General features: G+C 28.8%; 1 protein-coding gene across 3 annotated transcripts in view; it reads right to left on the bottom strand.

The window, feature by feature from the left end:
• LOC129963630 (degenerin del-1-like) overlaps positions 1–15425 on the bottom strand; it is a 60466-nt gene extending 45041 nt beyond the window's left edge. Inside the window, exon 1 of one of the 3 annotated variants that reach the window (XM_056078112.1) lies at positions 15291–15425. Coding sequence is in view for 1 of the 3 variants with exons in the window: in XM_056078111.1 (XP_055934086.1) it covers positions 8243–8258 (16 nt within the window). In the remaining 2 variants the exon portion in view is untranslated. Of the gene's footprint in view, positions 1–3650; positions 3899–8242; positions 8381–15290 lie in introns of those variants that run through there. The other 2 variants (XM_056078111.1, XM_056078113.1) reach the window with 2 other exon arrangements.
• Between the last annotated feature and the right edge of the window lie 8070 nt (positions 15426–23495).

The following is a 23495-nucleotide window of genomic DNA, read 5'->3' as shown; positions in this document are numbered from 1 at the left end:
CTTTCACTTTTTATAAATCAAATTTAAATAAATTTCAGAATGAACGCTTTAAGCTTAAATATGCTCAATGCACTGTACGATATTTAAACATAAAGCTATTTTATTAACTCTTTACAATATATACGTAGACAAAGCATTGTTATTAATAAAAAAAGTAATATATCAACTCTCAAAAATAATGCCTCATTTAATCTACAAGTTTCTGTGATGATATGACGAAAATAATATAATAATCACAATTAAGTTTTAAATAATTTAAATATTAGTCGCCAGTCATTAAGTGCTTTAGAACTTCTATGATAATTTTTTGAAATTCGAAGTAAGGGAAAAGGAATACTTTTTCGGCAGATATTAAGCCATCTATAAATTTTGCCGAAAAAAGATTTTATATTTAAGGTCACAAGTTTTATATTTTCAGTTCACACATTATAGACCTACAAGCTAATTATTCAGAAAGCGATTTTAAAAGGATTGAAAGGGATTGTTTCTTTTCTTCCGGCTTCTAGGAAAGTTCGAAAGTAATCTCCTTTTAGAATTTTTCAACCTAATCTTAATTGTATTTATAAGACTTACATTTCAAACTCTTAAATTTTCTGCGAGTGTCGCAATTACAATAAAATATTTCTATTTATTTATTAATGCACCTCTTGTATATCTTTTCGAGCTGCTTCTCTGATTCGTTGACAGGAGACTGAAAGTTAAGCCAAATAAAATGCATATTTAATTTTAACTAAACAAAATTACTGTAGTACAGAATTATAATTGTTTTGAACATCTTGATCTTTTTCTTCTAAAGTATTACGTAAATAATTTTATTATGAAAAATGATAAACTAAGTTCAATTTCAATAAAATATGGTTATAAAAGAAGTTATGAAATAAAGCAAAAGTGAATTTCTCTTCCCAATTTTTTTCTATATTTAGACTACAACCTTTTTAATTTGGAGGGAGGGTCTTTGATTAGTCTTCAACGGTTCTGAATTTCGATTACATTTTTTTCAATTGAAGAACTGCATCGGATTTCAAGATAGTTCCCAGATTAATCAGTTTATTAATTAATAATGTTAAAATAAGATTATCTGGATATAATTTATATACAAATTGTCTTCTGAAGAATCCTCTTTTCGAACATTTACAGGGCATAAAAGTTTAACTTGATTTGATAAATTTTGGGAAATCAATCTAAATAGAAGGTTGTGAAAATCACAGCAAATATGTTATTTAGACTTTTTATTTCTTCTATATTTTTAAAATATTTTCAATTAGTCAAAAATTTTAGTGTTGTGAATTATTATTCTATTTACTTATTTATTCCATTTTAGCACATCTAATATTAATCCACACGGCGTGGAATTTAAAATTTAAAAACATGGCTGTTTATAAATATTTAAAACTTATAAACAGTAATTTTTAGCAAAATTAGGTTACATTATTTTCAATTTAATTTTTGAGAAGAATTACATTTTTTGAGGCTGATAGTTCTTAATAAACAATATTAGAACAGTTACGACGGGTATGAAGAGCAAATTGCATGTTATTTGCAAATGCAACTATTTAATTTAATGAATTTATTACTTACCATCTTTAACAATATTTTGTGATTAGAAAAACCTAAAACGAATGTTGCCTTAACCAAAAGATTTAAAGTTTCTATTCCAAACCTTCTTTTTAAATTGCACATTCGAAAAGTGACCAAATGCCGTCTGAAAAATGCTATTTGGATCTTATTCAAGATAATAAAAAGAATAAAGCTGTTTCGAAACCTTCTAGGTTATTATCAGACTTCATTTTTTTGCTAAAAAACTTACGAAGGTGGTCATTAAGACCAAAATAACCAAGGTCAACATTGATTCCCTATCCTATTATCTAACAAAGCAGTTATTTGGTTCTTTTCTTATATATAAGGAATCTAATGCAGAAAAGTAACAGATATGGGAAGATTTGTTACCACAACATTAAGTCTTCTTAATAATTACTTTATCTTCTAAAAGTATATATATTTGATGGTGTTGCAAAAATCATGATAATTTTTATCTTTAAAATGAATTAAATTAACTTACAATTATTTAACGAAATTTATAATTATTAAATTTTTCATCATGGTTTAACTTTTTATAGTTATAGCTTTTTCTATTTTTATAGTAGATTTCTTATAGGTTTATAGTTATAACTTTATATAGATTTATTTTATGGTTTAACTTTTTACAGTTTTATAACTATTATTCTTATAGTTATGGTTTTATAGTTAAATTTTTATAGTTTGTAGTTTTTATAATTTTATAGTTTTTTTTAGTTATTACTCGCATTTGAATCTTGGAATCAGCATCCTTAATTTTCTTAGTTTGAAAATTTTTGACATGTAGGCAATTATTCAAAGAGAAATCAGTACAATCATCATAGTACCTTCTTTAGTAAATATATATATATATATATATACACAAAAGTATTAGAATCAAGTTAATAGGAAAAACAAAAAATCAAATAAAAATTAAACCAAAAAAATTATTAAAAAAAATATAAAAAACCTCTGTTTACATAATTTACCGTTAATTTTTTTAAAAACAGGGAATCACAATTGATAGTTTAAAGTTTCCTTGACTGTTGGATGGTATGATCTGGACTTTCGTTTTTAATTTTAATTTTAGTGCTAGTTTTTGTTTTTATTGTTATTTTTGTTATTGTATTTTTACTTTGTTGTGGTTTTTTTCTTCTAATTTGTTATTTTGTATTTCCTTTCTGTTAAAATGGTATATCTCTTGAGCATAATTTCAGGGGATTTTCGGGTCACGAGGAATCATTATTAGACAATGTCTGTATGTCCTCACAGAAAAAATCCCTTTCTTTGAATCCCTGCCTGAGGGTGACCCTTGAAAAAGTCTTCAGGCCGGATTCTTTTTTTTATATTTTTTAATAACTTTTTTTGGTTTAATTTTTATTTGATTTTTTGTTTTTCCTATTAACTTGATTCTAATACTTTTGTATCAATTCATCTGTGTTTTAGAAGTAGCTGCAATGGCGCTCTCTAAATACTATGAAGTTCTTTTTTGGTTTTAGTTTAAATAGGTAATAAATTTTAGTTTCGTTTTCAAACTTTTTCTTACTTTAGATTGGTTATATATATATATATATATATATATATATATATATATATATATATATATATATATATATATATTTGTATTTTTTCATTATAAGTTAAACATTTTCTAGATTTTCTAATCCTTTTTATAGCAAATGCATTTTACAGAAGCTACATAAAGGATGCTGATCTATGATGTTATTTCTTACCTTAATATATAATATTTTTTAAATTATTTGTCCTTTGTTTGATTTATAAATTTTATATTTTATATATAAAGAAGAAATACAAACCGTCTATTCTTTGTTTCATAGTGTTGAGAATTCTTTGAGAATATTAGTGAGCTGAAATAGTAATTAAACTACATTTCTTGCATAACTACCTCATGTCAAATCCTATCTTATATAAATGTAACACACCACAAATCTACAAGAAAATTGCTTTTAAAACGATAATTAAATATAAAAATATGCTCTCCACTTGGTAAATATTTATTATTAATTCGAACTTCCATCTTAAACATCCATTTCCTGTATATACTGGAAAAAGAATCTGTTGAAAGAAACACTTACCTTAGTCATTTTTCCTTCAGACGACTAATACGCATTGAAGCACTCTTTCCAATAAACCACTGACGTAAGGAATGTATTATAAACCAAACTGTATTGTCAGACTGTTCGATTTTTTTCGCAAACACAGCATTTAGCTCCATTAATTATTGAAGATGTGTCGAATTCCGCGGAACATAATAAAAAGAGCCACCTCCACCAGTTGAATGTCTCCCGGAATGAGTTGCACATGCTAGTCTCTTGTCACTGCATGCATCAGTCACTATACCTTGTTTGCTTATAGAAAAGCCTTTTACCGTGAAAAACCTTTCCCGTTATTGGGCCTCGCCCAACCTCGGATAATTAGAAGTTTCGACGTGGCAGGTTGGGCAAAAGATCAATAAATAAGGTAGGAACATTTTGTCCATTCAGGAGAGTGACCATATTTCTTTGACGTCACTAGGCGGTTGGCAAAGAAAGCCACCCTTAATGCAAACATCTTAAATTAAGTTTTGTTTTCATTATCATCTGGTGGAACAGCTCCATCTTATTGGAAAGTCATTGGAAAGGTGATTTTTTAAAAATAAACAATGTGTACATTGTTAATTTTGTTAAATGAGATAAAATAGCCTCTAAGGCATCAAAGATCTTTAATACTGAATATACATTACCCAAATATGATTAAAAGGGTAATGCACAGAATAGCGATTTGGGATGAAATTAAGTTTGATTAAAGTCTCGTTTTGAAGTTGCATGAGAATCATTTCAGGAAAAATATGGTAATATGGAGCACTAATTGGACGCTGAAGATGTCCTCTGAGTCAGCATTCCCCTTTACAAACTCCAGAATCATATCAACGTTTGGAAGTTTTACCCTTAGTATTAGATTTAACATGAAATGGGCACGGATATTCGAGGTTGGAGGATGTACTAATGAGAATAAATAAGGTAGGATTGTTTTGCTACATGAGTAGCCATTTTTTTTCTGACGTCATTTGGTAAAAAAGGACATCTTTACTGCAAATTTCTAAGCCTTTTTCATTACCGATGATGGAACACTCATGATATTAAGTGATTTAAGTACGGGTAAATTTTAGTAGATAATGTCCCCCCCCCTCTTCGCTTGTTCTATAGCTCTAGAGATGTTCATATAACAAGACGGAAAAATCTGGTATAGTAGTAAAGAAAATAAAATTTGCCTTCTATCTGACTAACCACTTGTACAAAATAAAATCTAAATTTAGCTGCCCAAGCAAGGAATAAATGTTATTCAGACAACAATGAGATATTAATTTAAAAATAGAAGGATAACTCAATCGTAACTAGAAACAAAAGGAAATGTTCCAAAATAAACGCGACAATCATGTTTTAAAACACGCAAATGCATGCGCCAAGCATTATTTTTAAGTTTATCTTTCCATATTAATTAAATTATAAGAATGTACGCTTAGAAAGTGAAATCAATTACGGATAATATTCAAGAGGGTCCTATTGATAAAAAACATCGAATTGAGTAATCATTCGTTGGAAATATTTTCAATTTACTTTTCGAATTATTAAATAAATAAAAAATGTAGTTCATCTTTTTTAAATACTGTAATTTTAACCAGAAAAGTTAAAAATAGATGTAATATTAAATATAGCCATTAAAAATAACTTTGTTTTTTAATGGACGTATTTCTACTACAAATAAAGAGGAATCAGTGAATGTATGTTTTGGTGCTCTACATTTCAGGCCGTACGACATATAATTACCACACTTGGGACATATGTTTTGGAGGACGGCAGTGTGGGACTTTTTTGAAATTTTAATAATTAATTAAAAAGTATGCTAAATTTTTAAGCTTTTCCACAATATCCGAAAACTTTATTACACAAAATTAATTTTACATCGCATCATAGTTTAAAAGATTGTCTTTTTAATGGTTCCAATTTAATTGTCGTAAATTGTTCCTGGATTGTGGCAATTCTTTTAAAAAATGTTTTTTTTTTCATCAAATTTTTAACAATATTGCCTTTAAATTAAAACTGCTTTCTTTGTTTCATCAATTATCTGATAGCGTGATTTTTTTCCATTGTTGAAAGTTAAAGAAGAAAGATTTTGCTTATTATCTGTATAATGTTACGAGGTGTATGAAAAAGGGGAAGTTATAATACCGCAAAATTTGTAAAATAGACGAACTACACGTTCACATTTTCAATAACGCCATGATTTTATGTGCCTGGTCTCCACTAGAGAGTTTCATGTACATAATGAACGGCGTATAAGTAAGGCAATGAAAGTAACACATCTTTAAAATCTGGTATCATGGATATGAAGTTATATCTAATCATTTTAAATGAAATGAAAGAAAACCAGTATTTCCGGCGAACATCTGGTCACCAAAAGAGACAAGTATGAAAAATAAAAGAGAAAATAATGTAAATCTTCAAATATATATGATTTCAGATTTATAAGAAACCCCATGATTTGATTACCTCGAGTAAAAAAAAAAAATCGTCTAAGAAATGATATCTTTTTCATAAATCTTGTAACATTAAATTAAATAGGCAATTAAGGTGAATAAAATTTGATATTTCAATGAAATCCATCTATGGGAAATTCCTGTTCGGCTCTATACATGTGAACACAAAAAATAAAGCGAGCTAAATAGATGGAATACAAGCATGGTCCAAAAGTGTAGTCCTGCATCTAATTTTGGACTAGATATGTCAATGAGAGATCGTCTATAAATCTATATACTGGTAGATGATGATGCGAACGTGATAACTGAAAAAGGCAACAACTTAAATAAATTGGATTTAAAATGAGATCTTGATATCAAAATTTAAAAATTTGCATTGCTGGTTGTGACAACAAAACTTTCATTTGAACAAACTACGTGGATGAAACTTCTTACGAGGCCTTTGTATCAAATTGCAAATATTTATCAAATTTTGGATGAAATATCCTTTTCTGCCTGTGTAACACGATAATTTAAAGATGCAACGAGCGAGATGGATGAAATTTTGTATCTCTTTTTATAACCAGAATTATATGACTGTGTAAAAACTTTCTTTCAAAAGGCTGTTTGCCGTTCTGTCTGCTGTTTCCTGTCATTAAGATTTCATTACATTTGCGGAGCATATTTGTTCGGATCCTAATCGCCTTGTAGAAACAGTTATTGGCTTGTTTTAATGCAATGTGATGAACTAATGAATATATCGAGAGAAAACGAAATAGGTGTTTCGACAAATATCTTAAATTACAGCAGACATAATTAAGTTGAAAAATGAAAAAGTACTTGCCTGCTTCTCCCATAAAATATCTGCTTTCAGAAAAAAAAAATCATGAGATTGTTTTAGCCATAATTTAAAGACAAATGAGTAAGAATAATTTCAGATGCATCTACTTTTCGATTGCTTCTTTTTATAGGTTTTAAAATCATTTATTAAGCACATCAGCTAACACAAAAACTTATTTAATTTAAAAAATGAAACTAAATAGTTTGGATTAATTTCATTCCTAAAGCATATTGTAAAAGATTACTGTTTATTGGTGGTGCAGCCATTTTTGGTTACAGGCATTTTTGATCTTAATAGTATATCAAACAAAAACGAATTGACTGTAAAATATTGCTACTGGTTAAATCCTACCAAAAATTTGCAAAATTTTGGTAGGATTTGAAAATTTGCAAACTGGTTAAATCCTACCAAAATATGGTTCTTGCGCCAAAAACCCCTAACAAACCAACCAACCAAAAATTTGCATGCCTTTATTATAAATATTGTATAGTTATACTTCAAACTAACGACCTTTGTAAATGTGTTTACTTAATTAGCAGAAAAGCAAACGACATTTTTTTTCTTCTTATTTTCTTTGACATTCGTTGCTAATACAAAGGATCATAGACGAAGAAACTTTTTATATTTCCAAATTTTTGAGCGTAAGGAACACAGATGGTCACTTGAACAGATTTTACTAGAAAGAAAATATTCGTCTGGCAAATAAAAATTAGAATTCTGTCCGCTAATAGTTATAGCAATCAAAAGCGGTGATATTCGTGATATCAGCTTTCTTGATTTTCAACAGTCTTCTGAATTGAATTTTGGCATTTTTGAATTCTCCAGGTCATTTATCAATAAAGAAATTATTGCATTTCAAAACAAAAGCAGTTCAAATAAATCCGTTACTTTTCTCTCAAGTGTTCCTATTTTAAAAAAATTATGATATTTCGGCTTGCATCTCTTTTGGATAAGAATTCTCACTTACTTATTCAAATTTATTATGCCTCCGATGTCATTCTGTGGATGGGTAAACTAGAAGTTTTAAAATTCCAGAAAATATAGTTTATAGGTGAAATTGAATTACCGATGCAAAACAGAAATAATTGAAATGAAAGTAAACATTTAGGTACATATATGTAAACATTGGTTTTTGGAGCTAGTTTAGAGTCATTTAGTTTTCTATAGATACCGATTCAATTTTTTATTTTTTGTCTTTTGAATAAGAATATATGTATATTTATACAGTGGTACGTTGACAACTATTTAACTTACATGAACACAAATATTTGAAATAACATTTCAACATTTATTGAAATATAATATTTTGATTTATCTTTGTGAAATCTTACCTTTTTGAGCTAGCATCTGACAACAGTGTTTTCTTTAAAAAAAATCTTATAATAAACTGAACATTTTCTTTTAGAAATTATACTTCTAATACAAATGCAGTCTAGAATAGACAGAAGTAGAAACACATTCAAACAGAAGTTTTCTAATACGCTTTACAATCCATTTCGTGTTAAAGCCCTTCCCATTTCCTAACTACTAGTCTAGACTCTAATTCATCTCGCATTCGAATCGGCAGCAAATATTTTTCTGGGTGTTGTGCTGTCTAGCTGGTGATAAATATCACAGTGGGAAAAGTTGTAACTCCTTTGGGAACAGCAACATCAATTACTTGCGGTAAGAGTCATTTACCATCGAAATACGAAAGGAAGACTTGCACGCAATCAGGGAAGGACACGCATTTTCTTTAGTTCGATTTAAACAAAAATGGTTAATAATTCGGGAAGTTTATAACAACACATTATTTGAAGAGAAACTTAAAGGTCTGACACGCACTGCGTGCTGGATCTTTTGACAGGTGTTGATATTAATCTTTCCAAAATCTCAAAGAGTTTAAAATCGTTACTGTAGAAATACTTCTATAACTACAAACTTCTTGAAATAGGGTTTCTAGTTGTGAATTATAAATAAAATCAAATTTAAATGTTTTGTTGATAAAAAGATATTTCTATTTTAAATTAGGTAAAACTAATTTGCCCCAAATTAATTTACCGAGATCAAACATAATTTAATTTTGTTAAATTTAATTTATAGTTGCAGAAATGCTTAGTATGGCTTGTTACATGACCCTGTCTCTAACTCTGTTTTTCTCTTTTTACTTTCTCATGTACGTAGTACAGAGGAAGTATTGTATTCGTCAAAAAATTCGATTTTGACACCGGCGTCCTGGCCTAGGGGTAGAGCATCTTCCCCGTGATCTGGGCGTCCCGGGTTTGAATCCCGGTTCGGGCATGGTTGTTCTTCATCTGTGAAGCGTGTGAATGTGCCCACCTGTAAAAAGGGGTTGTGCAAGCGAATGTGTGTGTGTTTCATTCAGTTTCATATGAGCTAGAAGTCAGACTTCTGCCCTCGGGTGCTCAGGGGTCTTTACCCTCAGAAGCTACTGCACCCCCCTTTCAGTGGTGACACATCATCATCATTCGATTTTGACGAATATCCGCGTTTCAGACCTTCCTGAGCTCGAAAAACACTTTTTTGGGAAAATGTCCGTCTATCTGTCTGTGATTATAAGATGAAATGAAATTTTGATGGATGAAATTTTGTTTACGATATCTACATCAAATCTGTAGATATCTATCAAATTTTGTGTCAATTCCGTTCAGAGAAAGACTATCTGTTAGATTATGAGTTAACACGATAATTACAAAACGCAGGGAGCTAGATAGACAAAATTCTGAACATAGATATAACATCCATAGTTCAGACACCCATCAAATTTTGAGCCAAATCCAAATAGTGGTTGCCAGTCTGACGATTTGTATTTTCAGAAACATGTAAACATGATAAGTCAAAAATACAATGATTAAGATGTATCCAGTTTGTTGTGAGATTTTGCCACTATTGTTACAAAATTTTCTTCTACAAATACCGTCAATCAATCGCAATAACGCAGCGCATTTAATCGCTAGTTCAGCAGTTTGCTTGCTGTCTCATCCTCTAATTTCCCTTTGAATATGGTTTCATTCAGTTCGATGAAAAAATTCATAGATAAATCAGCATATCACCGTATCATGGGAAAGGAGGACCTTTATTGGAGTCATAAAGTATTGGAACCTTAGGACACATCGTTGAAAATTCCTTTTATACAATGGAATTTGCGAAACTTGAAAATTCAGGACTTTGGTAACAGGTGCAAATAGTAATGGACTTTGGTAATTAGGCTTTTTTAAATGCGACGATGGAGAGGAAGTGGCGTAATCTTGGGAAAGTCCTAGAACTTTCTCCAAATTTCAAGGAAAAACTGGTCTCGGTGATATAATGTTGGGACCATCTGGAGTTTTCTAGAAAATTCCTTTCGTCGCCAAGGTCGCCAACATTTGTCTCCAAGGTTGCCAAATTTCTCGCCAAGTCGCCAAGGTCGGCATGTCAGGGATACGTTTTTATCACTTCGTAATACTATCAATGTAGTTTGGTGCCAAATTTTTGCTTTAATAGATTAGCAAAAATGAGTATAAAACACAAATTCGAGTTTCTTATACTAAAGGATCATTCCATAGATTCAGCAAAAATGCAATATTCACGCTAAAAGTTAATATTTCTTAACTATTGCCTGCCAATGCCATGCAAAGTATTCAATGAAATAAAATCTTTATTAGAGAGTATGCGAGAAAATGTTAAGGAAACCATTCCCGATAGTTCTAAAAGGTGGTTAATGTGTTTACGTCTTTGTAGGGAGAACTGGTAGCGCCATCTAATGATAAATGTATGATCTATCTGTTACATCTTTTGAATCTAATTAGTTGTTTGAATCTATTAGTTGTTAAATGACCGATATTAAATCAATCTAATTTTTAAATGGAAATTACTGAAAATAAGAAAATGAGGAAACGTTTCAATTCAACGTTCTCGTAGAATAGTATTTTTGAAGTTTCAGTCCATATCAAAATGTATTATAATAAAAGTTTGTTTATACGAAAAAGTGTATCTTTAAACACTATGTATGTCTTAAATTATTTTGTGAATATTAAGCTACAATATAAAATTTCATTTTTGTTAAATTCGCATTATTGTCAAAAGTTTCCATAATTCCGAACAGGTTTTTATATTTGCAAGCGAAATATTTATTTTTAAAGAAAACATTTCATTAGCGAGATTAATTTGTATTCTATTTTGAAGCAAAACAAATTTAACCCTTTAAAAGGCCATTTTTTTTTCTAATCATGATATATTAAAATATTTCAAGAATTGAGATAGGTTTAAGGAAAATGACTCATTTAGTTTATTAGATTAATTTTATTTATTAATTAATTTGGTTAATTAGTAACTAAGTAACAAATCAGGATACGACATTTTGTATGAGATAAGGAACTGAAGCATCTACGTTTTTATCTCATTCAAAGATTTGTCAGAACTTATGTCAACCTTCATGATTTCATGCTCAGAGATTGATGAATGGTGGCAAACGTACTTCCCAAGGCCCTAGAGAGGGTAAAGCATTTTGGATTAAAGTCTTTCTAAAGGCAATGTATCATTTTTTTTCATTTATTTACAACCTTTGCAGAATAAGGATTGATTTACAAAATTTATCGAAATTAGTGTCTTGTAAAAAAGCGCATAAATAATAAGATATAAGAATGTAAAAGTACATATTAATTTTGGCTAATTTGCAAAATGCGGTAAATTTCCTGTACGTAATCGTATAAAAGTACATGCATATAAAGTAAGAAGTCTTTCAACCATTCTGCAGATATCAGATCAAAGAACTGACGGATTACCAGATTCTTAGAGATGTTCATTTAAGAAACGTAATTAATGTATTTTAGTAGCAACGCATATGCTTATCACACAAAATATGAAAAATTATTTCTTTATACAAGAGTTATCTATAGATGTTCATAACGCTCCTTTGGGTATGCTTGGGTAAAAATGCTAATTTTTATTTTGGTGTCTGGTTTCTTTCATTTATGTGAATAACGAATGCAAGCATACCCGGAAGTGTTTATGAACGTTCATATGACTAGCACTGAATTATTCCTTTCTTTCTTTATATTCAGCACTTTTTATTTTCTGTTTGATAGTAATTTTTTTTTCTGTTAGCAGATCACTATTTGATTCAATTCGATTTTAATAATTAGTTTTCATTTGAATGTTCCTGTAGTATTGAGATTGTAAACTGTACATTTTATCTACAATCTTTTAATGCTGGATTGAAACAATTGTAGCAAAGATCAACGAGTTGAGGTCTGCTAATATTTTCCTTTCAGTTTTTTTTCTTCTTGACATTGCATTTTATTATCGTTTTCAGAATTGAATTGTATCATTCTTTGAGATCAATTAATTTTCTTTTATGTAAAATTCTACAATATTTTTAGTATTTCAAGCATTTTTGTACAAATTTATTCATTTTGTTATTGATTTAATTTCTCGATATTTGTGTTTCGCAGAATTAACTACTTTATGAAGTTCAGCTTTTCTTTTGTTCCAAGCTTAATTTCTTTTTGTTAATGGATTATTATTTGTTTAAAAATATTTAAACTTTTTTAGTAATTAGTTTCGAAACTATTTTAGTAATTAATTTTGATTTGAATATCCCTGAATATTATGGGTGGAGAAAATCTCACTGCAAAGAAACTAAACTTAATACCATTGTATATTTGCATTTAAAGTGTACCACAATTAGTTTTTATTTCTTAAGCACACTGCCTGGAGATTTCTTGCTACAAACACATCTGAGATATTGTTAGCAGGGAAACAGCTTGTTTAGATGAGCACATCTAATATTTATAATAAATATTACAAGGCACATAATTCAAGATACGAGCGGTAGGCTTACTGCTTTGTCGCTCCAAGACCACCGACGTAGATATATAGTGACTTGTTTTGCTTTTAACGTCCCTACTCGCTTTTATAGAAAGACGGTGTGACAAAATGTCTGATTATTTAAATATTACTGTTTATGGAACTACAATTCTATAACCTTTTCAATCTTTATCTAATGCGCAGTTGAAATATTTCAATGAGTCGAGAAAAGTGCATTCCCCCTCAAATTTGCGTCTAGCTTGATCAAAGGAATCTGTCAAATATTTATTGGGAAAATTAATATAGACTTTAGAAGTAGTGAAATTTTCTTATTTTGTTATTTATATAAAGACTTCGGTAAAATCCTAGTTGAGTGTGCCCCTTGTTTCGCCAAGGATGCCAACACTAAAAAATCGTCAATCAAGATGGCTGACTATGAAAACCATGCTGTGAAACAGTTATACATAATAATAAGAACAGCACAAGGAAAAATGAAAGCATCCTAATAGCTTCGATACTAGAGATTGATGGTTTTCTTAAGAAATTTGAAGGAATGAATACACTTACTCGGTTCAACTATTTCTTCATTTGAGAAGAGAACGATTTCCGTAAAAAAAAAAAAAAAATAAAAAAAAAAAATAGCAGAACTTTTCAGTGAAGCAAACGTCGTTCTGTCGGCGCCGTATATATTACGAAATGTAGACATCGAATTCACAAATACAATATCCCTCAATATTTCTGATTGTCTTAATCATCTGACATCGGATAATTGAACACTCACAGCTTTATCGAATAATCATGGAAAATCCACGAAAAAAACAACAATTCGCACAGAATTTTATTAGAATGTTAAACTGAAAAACTGCGAAATAAAGACAAACATTTCAAAAAGCTCAAGCAGATGTTTTGAGTTTCAGTTCTGATGTAATTTGTAAACAGATGATTTTAATTAGAATAAAATAAACTGGTAAGAATTGCAAAAGGTTAAATATTATCTGTTCATAGTTCGCTTCAAAAATAACATTGAATGTTTTATTAGCAGTAATAATACTTTATAAAATAACTTTATAACTATAACTAAAATACTTTAAAAAATATAAAACGTAATTTAAATAAATTCCATTTAATGGATGTTTATTTGTCGATTATTTTTAATTTTCATTTCTTACAAAATAGCTGTAGTATATGTACAACTCAACAAGCGAAAAAAAATTTGTAAACTAATCAGTATTAGGGTTACTAGAAAAATTATTCAACTTGCTTTCCTTAGGTTACCACATTGGCGACAAACTCTGGAGAACACCAAGGCTTGTTTTAAATCTACTATATAAATAAATATGTTTTTATATAAATAAATATAGCATATGTCTACTATATATGTATATGCTATGCTATATAAATATGTTTACTGTGTTATGTTTTTGTCTGTCTTTGCCGAATTTGTTTATTCCTACAGCTCCCGCGATACATCACCAGAAATCGCAAACCGTCGCCAACCGAAGTCGTTGATCATCTTGCATCTTGTGAATAGTAGAGCCGAAAATCTCCAAGTAAAATGGAGAATGAAACCATCTAGCAACCCTCTCTTATCTATGATGGAGTAATTTTAAAATGGCCAAATAAACCAGTTGGAGATTTTAATGTAATCAGAATATTCGCAAGTAAAACTAGGAAATGCAGCCGTCTCGGCATCTTATGGAAGTGAAACGTGCGATATTGGCATAATCTGGAAGTCGCCAAGTAAACCAGGGAATCATCGAAATAAACAAGTATCTAATGGTAACTAATAACAGATCGCTAACAACAGAAAGATGCTCCTGGTGGGGTTCAAATTTTTTTTTATTGCAACCTTTCGTTAAAATTGAATAAGTAACAGATTCAATCCAGATTTATATAATGGCAATAAATAAAGAGGAATTTTTATGAAGTCTTGTTTTCGAAAAAAGATTTCTCGAGATATTTAATGAGATGCTGTTACTATTCTTCGTTAAATATCATCAACATTATTATTTTATGTTTTTTATCCGTAAGAATAAGAAATTCACTTAAAAGATGTACAAAAATTACTATTAAACCCTGATTAAAAGAATCTTTGTTATCTTTCATATCTATAAATTTCCTAGGTTCAAATGAGATACATTAATTAGATATTTTATCAAAACTCTGCCTGTAAGTTTAAAAATTTGTGATGAAAATTACTAAAAAACGATCTTTAAAATTAAAAGGACATTTCAGCATTTTGGAACTGAAAGAAGTCTTCAAATTATAGAGCGTCTTAAAGATGACTATTACTCAATTTTTATTGGAAAATAAATGTATGATTTAGAATTGATATTGTGGAGAAAATTGTTCCTGGCATAGATTTACTCCTATTCTGTTTGTACTTTCATGAACATCGTTTTGTCACACATAAAAATATCAAGAATTCTTTAGGAGAAAAAAAAATTAAAAAAATTTCGATGTAAAGGTTGGCTATAAAAAAACCCCCAGGTTTAACAAAAGATTATTAAATATTTTTTTATACATTGCAGTTGAAACCGACACTTTGCATGTTTAAATTACTTACTGTATTAAAGTATAAAAATGACTTACTTCCTTTTCCATTTTGAAGTAACTTCAGGATTACTATCAATAATCTTAAAGCTTATTATTTCGCACTTGATGGTAGCAGCCAGTTTGTAACAAAGTACGAGAAAACTATTTTACTTTTTCTCCTTTCACATCCAATTTACAAAATGTGGGTCAGCGCGTCAACTCGACAGATTTAAACTATTTATCGACAGTTGGGTTAGATCACGCATCTAAACGCGGTGACCGTGAAAACAAATAATTTTGAGTTCCTATGGTCACCGCATGAACCTAACGCAAATAAATGGACACATAGTTCGATAAATGTGTGATATAATAATGTAAGGATTCAAATTGCCGTTGAATATTATCTATTAAAAATTTCCAAGTATGATAAAGATTCAGGAAGCAGATTCATTATACTCATGAAGTAATGCTTCATTTTGCATTACACTACTTTTATTTAATTTGATTTGCTTCATATTTGCTCAAGTAGCATTTTTTATTTCTTTTCGATCTTTTCGTTTTGTTCTAGAGTTTTAAAATTTCGTACATTACTGAATTTTTGATTAAAATGCGCAATGTTAGTATTTTCATTACTTAGTTATTAGTTAATTGATTTAATTCAATTTTGATTCCTTATGAGTGACGCCACTTAATTTGGGAAAAAATAATTAAAGCTTCTATATTAGTTATGAATTTGTGGTAAATAGATGATGGATAAGGCGAATTATTTTAAAACTAAAACAAATACTCTCATTTCGTGTCGGCATGAGAAATTGATACTGAAATTATTACCAATATTGGTTCTTAAACAGACACAGATACAAATTCGCGATCACAGGTAATATATGCGTATATCCAAAAGAAAAAGTTACAATTGGAATGAAGGTGGGGAACCACCGAGATTCAAATCCGAAATTTGAATCCGAGGTTCGAATCCGTAGATCCCCACAAATTATAAATTGATGTCAGAAAGGTATTTAAAATAGAAAATGCCTACTTTTAAGTACATTAATAAAAGAGCATTTAAAAAAATGTTTACATTAAATTTTCCCCATGTAGTTAGTGACATTTGTTTGAATCAAATGGAAATAATGCCGTAGGAATAGTTTAAACTGAAATTCTTTTCAGAATTAAGTTTTTAGAATATCATAAAGTTCTATGAGATTGTGATTTTCATTTTTAAATTTCTGATAAAAAGGAAAAAAAAATGAATTTATAAATTTCTAATTATTAGTACAATTAATCAGATAAATACATAAACAGTGTAAAAATAATTGCAATTTTTACTTTAAATAAACACCTTTCTAACTAAAGCAATGCATTAAAATTAAATATGATTTTCATCTTTTGTTAATTAGAATTCAACATACAGTGACTTACATAAACCAATGTAGTTTAAGGCTATATGTAATGGCTATTTTTTTGAAATCTCAAGACAATTTTTCCAGAAATTTTAGGATACAGATACAACATATATTTCTCATACATAGTTCTGATCATTTAAATAAAACACAGTTCGTGAAACAATGTAATGGAAGGATATTGTGAAAAATTGCTATTGCTTTTTTATATTGATATAAAAAAGCAATAGTCTGCATTCCTGACGCATTTGTTTGTTTTTTCGGTGACAGGATGGAACCAGAAAAAGGATTACAACAGGCGAATAAAAATGTTTTATTCATCTATTTAAAAAAATGACAGTTTTATGAAATAATTTCAAAATAATGAAATTCATTAGCTGCATATGTTGCCATTTCATACATAAAGTTTCAATTTAGTGATTTTAGTTTCGTTTTGAAGGTCCTGCAGTTTCTGCTGAATGCTGATTGTCATTTATATCTTGTTGCTTTCTGAAAATAAAGATAAAAATGATATATTATAAAAACATTTTAAAGAATTGCTATATTTAGTAAGGATAAAAGAGAATATTGGTTTATTTGCTTTTTTCAGACAAAATGTTTTACCTAGAGATATTAAATTTGATATATCTTGGTAAAACATTAACATATAACGCACTGGAGCTGTTTTTTAAAATTTTGATTTATTGAAAACTATGTAATATTTTAGAATTTTTCAGAGATAAAACATAAAATATTATTACAATAAATTTATTTTTAGGCCATTTTAAAATTTAAGAAATTTTCTTTTTAATGATTCTAATTTAGCTGATACTCCAAAAAAAAATTAAGTAACCAAAAAAAATTTATTTGAAAATGTTCAGTAAGTAATTTCAGTTTTCAATGAAATTCGAACCATTTCAATTGCATATTCTTAGATACTGAATCAGGCATTTCTTGAAGGACAAGGGAAAAAGTTTCTGCCAATTATAGCGTACAGTTTACAAAGAGGGATTAAAAAGTGAAATTACATTAGCATAATAGACGTCGTGCGATTTAAAAGAGATTACCCAGGGATTTAAATATTTATGTCATTCTGATAATATGGAACATATTTTCATCAGAATGGTTCATTTACACAATAAATAGAACATATTTAAGGCTGTTAAAATAACTTGACTCTAATTTCTGCCAAAATTTGATGCATTAAAATATTTCATTGAAGGAATCATGACTATCCAGTTATGTATAAGAGATTTAATTAATAATAAACACAAGCAATATTCCTTAAAATCGGCTGATTTTCAAGCATAGTTAGTTTAATTGTAAATGTTTTGAAAGTGAATTCGCGAAGTTATATTCTTTCTTTCAAAAGAAATCACAAAACATCAAACGTATGTTCTGAATATGCAAAATTAATCAATTTTGATTACTAACCAGCTTCTTTACTGAAAATTTTGGTTACATTTGATTTCTTCTAAATCGCTAATACATAAATTTGACGTTAAACAATTTTAATTAATTAAGCAATTTTAATGAGTTATAACCAATGGCTTCATAATAACATTAAAAATGATTTTTTTTCAGGTGATTGAATTTCGAGCTATTTATTATCATTTACGATAATGTAATTTCGTTTTCTAATTCTTCTAGCATGGACTGATTCTTCTGCTAACTATGGAGAAAATTAAAAGAATCTTTCTGCCTTTGCCTAAAACTTTGAATAAAGTCACGTCATTAAACATTTTATTAACAATGAAAATTATTTGAATTTAAATGCAACAATGAGAAGTATCATTAAAATTATGCAAAAAATATTTTTTTAAATTTCAAAATTTTGTAACAAATTCTAACTAAATTGGTTTTATAAAAAATATTTTCTAAAATTTTATAATGATATCATTGCGAAAAATTCAAAATCTTGTTTAATTTCCAATTAATTAGAATTCTACTTAAAATGAAAAAAAAAATGCTTTAAAATGTATATTTAAAGCTATAGGTCAAATGGCTTTCCCGGCAAAACGCCACCACACATATATACATACATGCACGCACATACTATACTTGTTTAAGGAATAGAATTATGTGAATTATTAATGTATGCAATCATATTTTGGCATTTAAGTCATTTTAATATCTAATCTTATTAAATACATGGCAACTGAAATGTAACATAAAGTTTAAATATTTCATAAAATTATAGCTTATTTCATAGTAATTTTCTTTAAATATGTCCTAAAGCTGAATTATGATACTGAATAATTGACCATTCTAAACCTATAACCCGAGTATACTTCTGAAGGATTGTAAATAACTTTAAATGCAATGCATACCTTATTATAAAGAATCTAAAAAATTAAGAAACTCAAAATCCATAACAAATTTTCTTATATCCGTATACGCCGATTATTAGATTCCACAATATCCATTCCAAAATTTTCCATTTTGTGAAATAATATATCCTTTATTTAAGAAATACAGCTTTTCAAATAAATATTACAATGGCGACAGTTTTATTTCTATTACAGCTTTTTCTCTAATTTTTATAAATTTTGTTTAAAAAAAGTAGAGAAAATTTGAACCTTTAACCCAAAGCATCGTAACATGTTACTGTCTACGATTTTGTCAATTGTTAGTTTAGGTTTAACATTTGTTATTAATTATATAGCAGCAAAACGTGCATACACAAATGGAGAAATGTAATATCGTTATAATGCATTTGAGTGTGAATCCAGCAAAAACAATGAAAAAATTATTATAATATATATGCACAAATATTTTTAGAAATGTATTAAAATTAGAGAAATAAAATTATATGGAAATAAAATTCATTTCACACCAAAGCTTATTTTTCTGAATATTGAAGTGATGTACAGATGGGTTTTGTGTAACGATAGGCTTTTCCGTTAGTGAAAGAAAACTTTAAAATTTTGATTAATTTTAATTAAAAGATAAAAATAAAAATTTTAAAAAATCCTTTCTTTATGATTAAATCGTTGTATTCTGAAAGTAATCGTGTATAAGTTTCGTGCCTCTTAATTCAAAGATTATCATGCATGGTATTATTAATAAATTTTACTTTCTTGCAAATGGTGTATATAGAAAATATTACAATCGTCAAAATATTTAAATTTCAGATTTCAACGGAACTCAATATTTCCGTTTTCTCAGAATTTGAAAAACATTTTAAAAAATCTAAAATAACTCTATACTTATATAAAGCTCAATGTGTGTGTGTGTGTGTGTGTTGGCGTTCTACAGGCCAGACCGTTTGACCTACAGCTACCAAATTTGGTGCATATATACCTTGGAGGTGGGGAATGTGCACCTGGGGTTCCTTTTTTTTCAATTTTTAATTAGAATTTTAACTATTAATTAAAAACTATTTTCCCGCCAAAAACTCTTTTCATTTTCCCTACCGCCAAATGAGTAAGGCTTCAATTTTTTTCCCAACAGTAATGAGGCTAGACTTAACATTTTTTGGCCGATTATTTCAAACGATTCTGTTTATTTTCTTAATGTTTGATGCATTTAAAATTAAACATTGTTAATGAATCAATCTTTCAGATTCATTCTGAAGTACTTTTGAATTAAAATAAAACAGAATAAAGGAAATAAAAAATGTCTAATCTGCATTGCGTTACCCCAACTGGCGTAGAAAAATTCACGCATTTGCGTTACCGTAATTGGCGTTGAAAATTCACGCATGCGCATTGTGATCTGATTGTTGACAACGGTTTTGAAGGCTTAACCTGTTTTCGATCGATTATTTTAAACGATTCTGCTTATTTTCTTAGTGTTTCATGCATTTAAAACTAAACATTGTTAATTAATTGATTTGTTCATGATGAATCTGAGAAAATTTTGTTGAAAACTTCTTGAGATATTACATAAATTAAGAAAGACATTCTTTATTGCCCATAAGTTTTAGTTTAAATACTCAGCGACTGTGTTTTCAGTACTCATTTAAAAAAAATGCTTCGTTTCAGTAAAAAATTTCCTTATTATAATTGCAATTTAACCATTTCCACTTTAATTTAAAGCATAAATTCTACGGGAGCTAAAAGAAAATTAGAGAGATACATATTACGTTATGGTTGAAGGCCTTTATAATATTATGAATGAATTATATGATTATCAAAATTTGTAGCTTTAAAATATTTTGATGAAGAAGCTATTAATATAGGAGTTACATAAAATATTTAATTATTATAATTTTAACGAGCATTAAAATTGGTGAAGCGGCTGGTCGCCAAAGGCGGCTAGTTAATAATACAATGATAAAGTTGAAACATACATTGAAAAGTAAAACTGAATAGCCAGTTTCTTAGACGAAAGGCACATAATATACACTACCAGGACAATAAAATGTTTAATTTTCTTGCAACAACTAAATAATCCATGCCTCTACAGAATAACTTCTTCTACCTGTAGAATAACTTCTTCTCCATATTCAACTATATGGTTTCTCCCTCTAAAGTAGTCTTAACATGCGTCTAGTATAACTTCTCTTTTCATGTTCAACCGCAATTTATTCAATGTTACTATGCTTAATTAATTGGATCCAACTTTCCTATTTGTGGTGTCCGACCTCTTCAGGCCAAAACCGCATAAATATTAATTCAAACTAAAAGCAAAATGTCAACCCCTCTAATTTTCCTTTTCTTCCTATTTAAAATTATCTGTCTAAAATAACTAGCATCCTATTATTCTATGTAAAAATGTATAGCACTGCGATTCTGTCTGAATATGCAAAGTATATTTAAATCCATCACAGGTCCACACATCTTTATTTCGATAATTGAAATCATTGTGCCCTCTGCAAAAAGTTTTTAATAGTGATGCATAATACATTAGTGACACATAACATTTGGATAATCACAGACGGCTCATTTAAATCATTTTTTACAAAGCACCAGAACTTCACAAATAAAATATCCCAAATTTTGTCTAAATATTTATAAATCTTTAAAGCAAACCATTAAATCCTATTATATGACATTTCCCAACAAATGCCAACTTAAAATTTTGTTTTGTATAAATATTATACTTAAAAGTATTTTGTAAAACGTATATAGCCAAGTTTTGTGATATATCAGCAAAAACAGCATCCTTATGTGGTGTGAACTCTGATAAGACTAAAGATTGTAAAATAACTGGCATCAAAATAGAATCGGAAAACTATAAGCAAAACATACTTACTTTCTCGGATGTTTTGCAATTTTGTTGTTTGGAATCACTCTGTTACACGCTGTTTTGATGAAATCCCAAATGAATTCTGTGATCTCCAAAAAGGTAACCAAAGTGAGACCCATGAAGAATCCTAAATTGCCGCCAATATTTGATACTAGTGTTTCCCACTAGAAAGAAAAAATTCACTTGAAATAAGAAATAAGAGAAAGAGGATTTAATTCAAATAAGTAATGACAATAAGTAATGACATTTAGTAATACAGATATGATATGGTATTGGTTAGAGTAAATGGTTTATAGCGTCTACAAAAATGTCTGGTTATTAAAAAAAAAAAAATTATAACATCTTGAAATGGCATGCAATCGAAGTGCCTATTAAGTTACCACTAGGGGAGAAGTAGCAACTCCTTTTTATTTATAATTTATAATTATAATTTATGCTTTAAAGCGTCATTTTAATCAATAATTTTATTAAAAAGAGAAAGTGGCTGGTTTATAAAATAAAATATGAGACATAAAAAGTTTTTCAAAACAAAGTTTTAACAGTTCTTCTAAGTTTCTGTTATAAATGTTCTGTTTTTGATTTGTACTTCACTATCTTAAGTAATACGGTGTCTCTGATTCCGTTCTAGGTTCTCCAACAAGTTTGGATATAAAATTCTGTGAAGTTAATCGATTATTTGAAAACTGATTGTTTTAAGAATATCGGCATAATATATTGCCATTAAAAGTATATAAATGTATAAAATTTTAAATCTCTAACACATCCAAAAATGTGTGAAAACTTGATTACAAAATTCCATCTAATGCAAAACATCAAAAATAATTTAAAAAAATGTTTACTTCATAAATGTTTAGTTCTTTTCGAAAAAAAAAAAGATTTGTTCAGCATTTATTTGGCATTATGTGTTAAGGAAAGTTTAGCCCAATTCATTTCTTAAAATCTTCTTCATAACTTGCTTTTCGAATTTACATCACTTTCGCAATTTTTTCGTTCCTACTCACTAGTGATTATGGAAGAACTCTTCTGATATCTTACTCCACTAGTTGTCCGCATTGTATATCCAAAAAAAATTCTGTGGATTCAAATTTTGAGTATGATTTTAAGAAAACCTTCTCCAAAAAAGTAAACCTTTTTATCTTAACTCTCCTATCTAATTTCATTGTTTTCCATTTAAAAGCAACAATGTAAATTATCAACAGATTACGTTGGGAATCTGTCGCGTCATTAAAGCTGCCACGCCAGCTATACTGAAATGATGTCCTGCTGTCCGATTATGCGGACCGGATCGTCTGCAAGAGTTTTTGTTTACTGAACTGGAGCCGCGGGCATGATACTCCTTGGAGATACGTCTCTTGTCTCAAGATATGAAAGCCACAAGCCTTTGTAAAGAAATCTGAGGTATTTCCGGAATGTAAAAGAAAAACTTCTTGGATACAGTAGTTGAGTTTCGATTGAGATTCTGAGGGAGAACGAGGGCCGAGATGGCTGGTCCCTTGCTTCCTAACATAGCTTCGGGATTTTCCAATTAAATTTATAAGAAAAGCTTGTTATTATTTAAATGTGTTTTTTTTTGTCATTTAAAATAATTCTCAAAATATCCTCCAAGATTTTGTATATAGTGTATACAAAATTATTTACTCTTGATACTAGCTGTGCGTAATTTTGTAAATTGAAATTTGTTCTTAGTATG

This window comes from Argiope bruennichi, chromosome 3, assembly GCF_947563725.1.
Source record: "Argiope bruennichi chromosome 3, qqArgBrue1.1, whole genome shotgun sequence".
Taxonomy (NCBI): domain Eukaryota; kingdom Metazoa; phylum Arthropoda; class Arachnida; order Araneae; family Araneidae; genus Argiope; species Argiope bruennichi.
Note: the sequence above shows the minus strand (reverse complement) of the source record. Positions and strands in the feature narration are given on the sequence as shown.